Source organism: Protomyctophum parallelum (assembly GCF_964188405.1).
Source record: "Protomyctophum parallelum genome assembly, chromosome: 7".
In the NCBI taxonomy this organism is placed as follows: Eukaryota; Metazoa; Chordata; class Actinopteri; order Myctophiformes; family Myctophidae; genus Protomyctophum; species Protomyctophum parallelum.
Window position 1 is genome coordinate 4,627,015 of NC_139705.1, and position 9,341 is coordinate 4,636,355.

At 39.7% G+C, this 9,341-nt stretch overlaps 1 protein-coding gene across 1 annotated transcript; it reads right to left on the minus strand.

Moving 5' to 3' along the window:
• Positions 1-78: 78 nt before the first annotated feature.
• ndnl2 (necdin-like 2) lies at positions 79-5,353 on the minus strand. Its single transcript, XM_083768259.1, has 11 exons — positions 5,281-5,353; positions 4,937-5,036; positions 4,475-4,594; positions 4,310-4,373; positions 4,132-4,214; positions 3,452-3,537; positions 3,182-3,270; positions 3,012-3,054; positions 2,630-2,692; positions 1,912-2,026; positions 79-1,029 (listed from the first exon to the last, which is right to left on the minus strand). Exons 2-11 carry the CDS (start codon positions 5,003-5,005, stop codon positions 943-945), a joined length of 819 nt encoding a protein of 272 aa, XP_083624385.1. The 5' UTR covers positions 5,006-5,036; positions 5,281-5,353; the 3' UTR covers positions 79-942.
• Positions 5,354-9,341: the final 3,988 nt, after the last annotated feature.

Here is a 9,341-nt window from a genome sequence, read left to right on the forward strand (position 1 = left end):
TGTTGTACACTACAATATATTTTGCCAATGAAGAAGCTATGGAAGGAAATAATGGAGACTACAGAGAGGATCTTTAACAAGGTCTACAAAGAATCATTTTATTAAACGGTCCACTCATGAATTCTAAACAAAGTCAGAGGCTGAATAGCCTCGGTACCCTGGCCTTTGGCTGAATGTGGCTGGGGTTGAGAAGACACTAATGCAAATGTCAAAATATGAAGGTAATATGAAGCTGAAGGTAAGACATTCATTAGGACTATTCTATGAATAATCAGTATGGCAGGAGTAGTAGTCTGGCATCTGACAGGCTATATAGTATTTTTTTTATTGGCCTAAAGTATTGTATATAAATATATACACATACATTCATCAATCCACTTAAAAACTTATTATATTAGTATTGGGCAATTTTTTTTGTTCATTTTTCATTAACATCCTATGGCAGGCCAAAATGTCAAACTTTCCTTATGCTTTAAGTAGCATGTGACATGTCAAGCTAGGGGGTTTCCATGATTCTGAATCCATTCCAAGCATTAGTTTTGCACAAAAAACACAATGAGGTCAGCACATTATGGCTGTTTTTAGCCAAAGGAGTGTATTTTGTGCAAAACTAATGCTTGGAATAGATTCAGAAAGGAAAGTTTGACATTTTTGCCTGCCATATGATGTTAATGGTAGGGTCACAAGAAACCCCTAGCAAGTGGATTCATGAATATATGTAATGTTTCAGGCCTATAAAAACCCACCCATCTCTCATACTACTTATATATACATAAATACGTACTACATTTTAACACAAACAAAATGCCTTACTGTGTGAGATGTGTCACAGTGAAATTGACCCTCTTAATGAGTAACCACTCGAAAATATTCAGGACAGGAGCAATCCTGTACCCTTAACTGGGTTGATCTGTAATGAAGCCCCCTCCCAAACAAAAGTGATTATCTCTGACTACTGGTGCTGGCTTGGGTGTTGCTGGTGGCCTCTCTGTATGGCTGACTCCAGGTCTTAGGATCCTGGTCATGGATCTATATATAAAAAAGAAGTCATTGCACAACTTTGGTTAGGGCACAATACATGAAATGATTTGTTTCAATGACATTTCCTCCATTTACAGTAGACAGTCCGTAAAGGACCACTTTTCAACCTATCTTCATATAATCCTCACTAATGTTCATGCTAAAATGCCATAATTCTTTTCTACTCAGTCTGTCTCATATGAGGGCTGTGGGCAGTTCAGAAATCCGTCCACCAGTGACATCATCGTTAGGCAGATTTGTTTTTTAAACAATTTTTTTTTTTTACAAAAATGTTTAGCTTTTTATTATCGTGAGAACGATGGCTTCCATTATCGCATTGCAACTTTTCAGGAATAGAAAGCCTGTGGTTTATATTAGCTTGGATTCCCCATCGATGATGTCACTGGTGGACGGGCTTCTGAACTGCCCACAGCCGTCCTATGAGATGGACTGAGTGGAAAGAAATTGTGCTATTTGATCATGATTATTAGTGAGGACCTAGCATATGAAGATAGGTTGAAAAGTGGTGCTTTAATGATGTGAAACTAAATGGCTTTTAGGCCATGTAACAGCAGTACTTTAAATTAGTTACTTGGCAGTCAGCTCTTGTTAACACTGTCTGGTGGAGCCACCTTGACTATTCAAGGACAGGAGAAATACACTAATAGATGTAGTACAATGTAATAGGTTTCAGGGGCCCAAGGACTTCACTGGCAAACAGCTATAGTATATGTAGATGAGTAGATGTTGCCTCACCTGCTAGACAAGCAGACAGTGTATATATATATATATATAATATATAGATTCTATATTGTTTGATTGTCTAGTACTAGGAGGTGAGTTTTTGTAGGTGCATACACAACATGGCACAAACAGATATACACAGCTTACCTGACCCATAAACTCCAGGATTTTGATTTTTGACACTTCCAATTCTGCACGTTGACCCCAGTGAAACTCATGCTCAATTGGCTCTGTGTGAGGAATTCTGACATATTCCAGGTACCTTGATGTGCACAAAAACACACAAATGCTACATTGAAAATGAACACAATATGATTTTACTTAAATAAAACATAACCTATAGAATAGGTAATATAATCTAAAATAGCCGATATACAAGCTCGTAACGTGAAGCGACATGGTGCGTGCTTGTAGATTTGCTATTTTCACTAGTTTGGGTCCCAGGCAAACGTCTAATCTCTTTTGGGTCTCAACCTGAAAAGTTTTAGAACCACTGCTCTAGAAACACATAATTGAAAACAGCGAGTTGAGAAAACAGGCTTGAAAGGTTCACTTCTGTGGTCTCTAACATTACACCTAGCTACATGTTTAAGCATTTATTTCATATTTCCATGTCGATTTAAGCTCTGACACTTATTTCAGACATGCTCTAGTATGTGAAGAGTCTGCCTGTGCTATTAACACATTTCTTTTTTAAAGGAAAAAAAATAAGTTTTTCTCCTCTGGTGAAAAGCTGGAATGTGCGCGATGGCAGTCTCTCAGTCAAATCTGGTCACATATCTATGTGCTATAGAAGCTTTTTTTGAACAGGTAAAATAGATCCGTTAATTTTAGCCACGAGAGAAAGCAATTCTCAGTTTCTCACCTTTGACGTACAAATTCATCTGTGACCACCTTCTTTACGTCACCAAACTCTTCATGCCTCTCTCTGTAGAGCATCACAACAAAAGCATTAATTACGATGTACCTTCCATAAAAGGACCAAAGCACTGGGTTAAGTGGGCATCATACTTGACTATGAGGCGGACAGCTGATGCTTTACATCAGAAAATGGTTAGCATTACAGAGTATGATGTTTAACATGTCACTAAAACACTGAATGTGAGATAAAGTAAATGAAAAGTAACAAAAAAAACTAATTTTAAATACAAAATGCATTATTCTCAGGGGCAGTACCAAAAGATTGCCAAGATTTATGCTTGATATGAGAACAAGGAAAGACAACACAGAGACAGAATCCGTCTTACCCCTGGTCAACACGTAATTTCTTCAGTGAGTTCCAGATGAGAGCTGAAACACAAATCATGACCAGAGAGACGTTATTTTGACCATTATGTGCCTCTGTGTAACATATGTCAATTAATTGGACAAATGAACCGATACTTCAGTGACCATCATCCAGAGAGCTAGGACTTACATTCTTTGACCGCTCCTCCTTTCATGAAAATGGTGCTTAAGATCACAAAGAGCAGACCCGTTTTGGGGTTTGTAGGCCCCAACAACAACCTTAAACAACATTTTGAACAATTAAATCCAGCTATCAAAATGTATTAGAGTAAACAATGGCCATTGAAAACAATTGATGTGGATAATCTATGGTGAAATATCTGCTTTTATATTCATGTTGTAGAGTAGACAATTAATGAAATCCATCGAACAGGGTTGAAATACAAAACAAGACACTCACTCGTCTCCCTCAGCCGTCTCCAGCTTATTAATCAGCATGTAGATGTGATTTTTGGTATCGATTTCAACCAGTTTAAGACCAAAGACCTGCAAGGAAGAGGATCGACAGGGTGAGGTGGAAGTTCAAAACATGTACAGCCCCAGTCTGGCTGTGAGAGAAAATTCCAACTCATTGATCAGTCCTTGAGCAGAATGAGGGCCTATCAGTCGCTCAACATCACATGAGGGAGTTATTCTGCCCTTTCTTTCTTTTTAGACGAAATCTGACAGGCTAAAGGGCCTTGCAAACGTGAAGCGAGAAACGCAGGAGTTGTTGCCTGGATCAACACAGGTCTGTTGAAGAGGGGTGCAACACGCGAGCAAAACAAATTCACGGGACCGCACTCGCGTAAATACGCTTGCGTTGTCGCACCGCGACTTCTCCGGGCAAAAACGCAGGTCTCATTGAAAAATGAACTATAGGCGCGTTTTATCGCTCCCCGTTTGCAAGGCCCTTAAGACTGATTCATGTCTTGCGCGCAGTCTCTTTATGAATATTCATTCATTTTAAACTTTAGCCACGAGTTTTGGTTGATGGTTTGATATTAGGATTGTGAGTTGTGCGTTTCTGGCTTATTGTCACCACAACCTTTACACTGAAACCCAACAAACCTTTGTCAGGGCAGCCCATATAGTACACACCTGCTCAAAGATCTGTGACGCTCTCTTCAAGATCTCAGGGTAGACGTTTCTGTACTCTTTCACCACCACATGTTTCACAAGGTCTAGAGGAGAGAGAAGAGGAATGGTGTATCGGACTTAAAACACTTTCAAAAAATGCAACGACCATGAGGCGTTTGTGTCTGAGACTGTGACATACCTGATCGACGTATGGGAAGCTTTTTCTGATCCTTCACCAGGAAGTACTGCACCACCTCTGCAGTCTGATGGAAAGAAAGACAACGTGTGTGATTAAAAAACAACATGAAAGGTATGTTCACTTTCCCCCCCACAGACACCATGTGTGCTTTGTGCCAATCATTACCTTTTGGTCAACCTGGGCCTGTGTGAACTTCTCCAGTCCTCGCTGGACCTGTGATGTGCTCGGCTGAGTGAATGTAATATCGTCATCCTCTCCTTCACCCACCATATCTGAGGCGGCGCTCTGAAACACATCACACAGCAGAACGTTGTGACTTGCAAGCGCATCCAAACTCCAACACTTAAATAATCAACTGCAGAGAATTTATCGACAGATACTAGTAGCTCATATCATGTGTGATTTTTATGAAACAAAAACTTGACAGATACAAAGAGGTTATAATCCAAGCTTTCTGTACAGCTGAAATGTTGGTTTAGTTTAACATAGTTGAAAACAATACATTTTCATGATATATTTCTGTTTGGCATGGGCTGTCAAGAGTTGTTGCAACTCTAGATTCCTGATATTAAAAATAGTATATTTTGCCTGCAAAGTTGAAAGTACAGTGAGTGACCAGTCTTTTACCCGTTTTCCTCTTCCTCTGCCCTGGCTCTGAGGCTGGCTCTGTCCCCCCCTCGACCTCCTCTGTGACATGGTGGCCACCCTTTATCTGACGACAAAACAACTGTAAAACAAAGTAAAGTAATTCGTTAAGCAATACGTAATTTCCCTCAAACGTAGAGTTGAGAGGTAGCATCAGGGTTGCATGGATGAGATGTATGGGTTATCAACAAAGTCGTACGCGCGTTGAGACCCAACTACAAAAATACATAAACAGCTAGGATGAGATGTGAAGCAAGATAGTGTTACCTCGCAGTTCACAACCATCGGCCTCATATAATTAAAAAATAAAGTTACAAAATACTCACTTCACTTGCTTATTGTTTTGCAGCAGAGAATTGCACGTTTCCTCTTCCGCAAAACAAACACCCTCTTTTCTTTTCTTATTCGGAGTTTATTTACTGTTGGCAAACCAGCTTTGAGTGGTGCGTTACCGCCATCACCTGGGCAGGAGTCGGGAGTGTGGAACAGTAGCCTAGAAATAAAATGATTATTTTATTTGTTTTTCAAAATTAACAATGTGACGTATATTATATATTAGATCGGTTCAGACTGAAGACGTGTCAAACATTCCTCCTCTGAGGGGAGATGATTGTCCCATTTGAGGTAATTTACACCTGTATGAAGAGATGTCCAGTTGTGATGTTTTGCATTTCAATACTGGGGTGAAACTCTATGGGTGAAACCGTCCATACTTAGACACACTTGAAATGCAAAACATGAAAAGAGCCATGCAGACTAATTACTGTTATGTCACCAGCCCTCTACAGAAACCAGACCACTGTCTACTATAGGTAAAGTGGAAACAAATGAAAGATTTAATTCATATTGCAACTTAATAAAAAAAAAGAAAATGCAGTAGTATACTTGTACAAGTCAATATTTGAAGGCCAGCTCAATTTGTTATATAATTGTATTATTTGTTTCCAGTTGACCAGTAGCCTATATATTTGCTGAAATGTAAATTATTATTTTTTTCGTCTGTGTTTGTTCATGCTGATATTTTATTTCACTGGGTGTGTGTCATATTCAGTACATCCATTGATTCAAATTGTGTACTACTGGTATTTTTGTATACTAGTTCCATGGGTAGTCAGGGAATATTATCAGTATAATGTCAAATCTGGGAATACATTTCTTACCAAGAAATGTCTTCACCAATGTGCTTGTAAAGGTATCTACTAACATATCCCACATTGGTTTATATTCAACCACCCTAGGGGGATTTTTGACAGCTGCTGAAAGTTGGGGTACCATCAACAGCCAATATATCAGCAAAATATTCTACATTTTATTATGCTTTAAATAGCATGTGACGTGTCAAACTAGGGTGTTTTCATCATTCTGAATCCATTCCAAGCATTAGTTTTGCACAAAAAACACTCATCGCTCATCACATTTGTGATGACGGCTATGGCCTTGTTATGCCCAAGGAGTGTTTTTCGTGCAACACTAATGCTTGGAATGGATTCAGAATGATGAAATCCCCCTAGTTTGACATCACATGCTACTTAAAGCATAATGCAATGTAGAACATTTTGCCTTATAATGGTTGTATGGTTCCCCAACTTTCAGCAGCTGTCAAGAATTCCCATAGGGTGGTTGAATATAAACCAATGTGGGATATGTTAGTAGACACTTTTACAATTAAGGTGTAAGAAATGTATTCCCAGATTTCATTAATATCCCCTGACTAGGGGTGGTTGCAGTTAACTACTACCTGTAACTCTTACTATTCTAATTTCTTTTGATTTGTATTTGTGTGTAGTGGTTTATATTTCACTTGTCAAAATCAGAGATAGGTTGTACAGTCCATAAAGTGTCATTGTCGATGTACTTATGTCCATAAATCAAATAAATCAATGCAAGAGTTACCAGTTTATTTCTAGAATAATGCTTAGAGCATGACGTGGGGAGGATAGAGGGGTGGAGCACATGCAGCAGTTGGTTGTGGTTGGTGGAGAGATGGCTCTATTGTTCTCCACTTTGACCAATCAACCCAAGCAGTTTATGGTTCCAACTCGGCTCTCTAGTAGGCTATAAGAAGAGTTTGTAGTTGTCAGTTCTCCACAACAACTCTCCAGTCCAGGATACCAATCATTTCTGTTCAGATCTAACTGTGGACTCCAAACTTCAGGTGAAGATGACCACCAGGAACAATTCTGCTCAACAGGGTGGACCCAATGATCACCAAGACCTATGTAAGTTACGGCCCCTTTTCCACTAGCAAGGTGGAACCAGAACTTTCCAGAACCTGAACCTATTTTTTTAGTTCTGGGTTTGTTTCCACAGCGCACAGCGCGGTACGGCACGGTTTCAGACCAGGTTTTTCCGGCCCTGCTTTTGAGGTAGTACTAACACTGAGTTCCGGGAACCTATGGGCGGGGTCGGGCAGCGCTGCTGCTCTTGATTGGTTGAGCTGAGGTGACACTAACAACACTGAGGAGACCGGAGCGAGGCGAAGCGCACAGCCACACAACACAACACCGCACATTTTAAACTTCGACACAGCGCTGCGGACACACAGAAAAATAACCTGGAAATGCACACAGAAACACTATGGCCACGAGAGAGGGAGAGAAAGAGCGTGTGTGTGCGTGAGGGAGAGAGAGCCATAAAGCTGTCGCGACGAGTTTGCTTGCAGTTGTTGTTCTACCGCTAACTGCAGAGAGGGGTGTCCGGGGGTGTGTGTGTGTGCGAGAGAGCCGTGATCTATTCTAAATTGTCAGAACAGAAGCACAATATTATGAGGCTAATGCTACTGGAGATTAGTAGAGTATATTGTTTTATACAGACTGCGGACAGTAGTGTGCACTAGACTTTTTTTCCCTTCAGGGCAAGGCATTAGGCATATCATTACTAGAAATGTGCTGTACACAATACTACACATTGGAATAATTTAATTCAACTAGCACAACGGTTAAATGATTTGTATTTGCACATTTCTTGATATTGACATTACAACTGGACTGGATGTTATGGCACAATCTGCTCAAGAGGCACTATAATTGCAACCCACGCTCATGTTAAATGCTATATTCAAAAGGTGGATTATCATTTAGCATCATATGAGCTATACGAGATTTATTTTTCTCTTGCAGTTTAAGCAAAATATTGTAGACAGGTAAAGGTTGGAGAACAACTGGTCTAATGCATTTAAAACTGGTGTTTTACTGTTTTCCCACTCCCCACATGGAAAGGGGCAAATATAGCCTATATAGCGGCAAATATAGCCTATATGCAGAATGTATGCTGCACCCATGTTCATACACTACAGTATGTGCATATACAGTGTATGTATTATGTATAGGAAATATATGTGACAGCTGTGACATAATGTGGCATATAAAAATATGGGGGGGCTGCCGGCCGAGCTACTCAGCAGTGGGGGAATAGCAGACTTAACAGGTTCTTGAAAGTTCTGGGTTCTGGTTATATGGAAACAGAAGCAGAACTTGGTTCTGGAACTTCACAGGTTCCTGGTAGTTCTGGGATCTGGAAAGTTCTAGTTCTGGTTCTTGTTCCACCCCATAGTGGAAAAGAGGCAACACCGTGTCTATATGGGCAGACATAATTTCATGAGAACGTTTATTTGTTTTGTTTTAATATTGGCATTGATTAAAAAGAAAACCTGTTTTGTCACTGTATTAAAAAAGCACCACAATGAACTTTATTAATTAATCATCAACTCAACATGTGTTTCATCACCCTGCTATCAATCTAGAATCAGTATGATGCTCCTATACATAATGTTATATTGTGTTATAACAGTTTAGCCATATTAAATTAATATTGTCTCCTTTTAACATTTGTTACAATGAAACAAGTGTTCTAGGGTTTGTGATAACATTCTGTTGTATACATACCATTTGTGGAAGGAGGGAGGGCAAGGGAAATTGTGGAATCAAATTATACATGGCTGGCGCAAAGTGTTAATTGTGTATACTAACACTTCAAATGAGTATACAGTTTTATGTTGTGGAAGTACCTCTAAACAATATTTCTGTTGTCTTTGTTTCCAGTGTGGCATCATCACTCTGGCTTCCCTGTTCTACCAGAGGGGAATGAACAAAGAAGCTTGGCTAAACAAAAATGCCACTGCTGTGATCAGTGTGGTAAACGCTTCTCTGCAATGGCACACCTTAAAACACACCAGATAATTCATACTGGAGAAAAACCCTATGGATGTGATCAGTGTGGACAACATTTCTCTCAAAAGTCCAAACTTAAAATACACCAGAGAATTCATACTGGAGAGAAACCCTATGGATGTGATCAGTGTGGACAACACTTCTCTCATTTGTCCAGCCTTAAAGGACACCAGAGAATTCATACTGGAGACAAACCCTTTGGATGTGATCAGTGTGGA

Coding starts and splice junctions, on each gene's coding strand:
- ndnl2 (XM_083768259.1), bottom strand. CDS start 5,005: ATGTCACAGAGGAGGTCGAGGGGGGGACAGAGCCAGCCTCAGAGCCAG. Junction 3,055..3,181: donor AGGAGGAGCGGTCAAAGAAT/GTAAGTCCTAGC, acceptor TTTGTGTTTCAG/CTCTCATCTGGAACTCACTG. Junction 2,027..2,629: donor GATGAATTTGTACGTCAAAG/GTGAGAAACTGA, acceptor GTGCACATCAAG/GTACCTGGAATATGTCAGAA.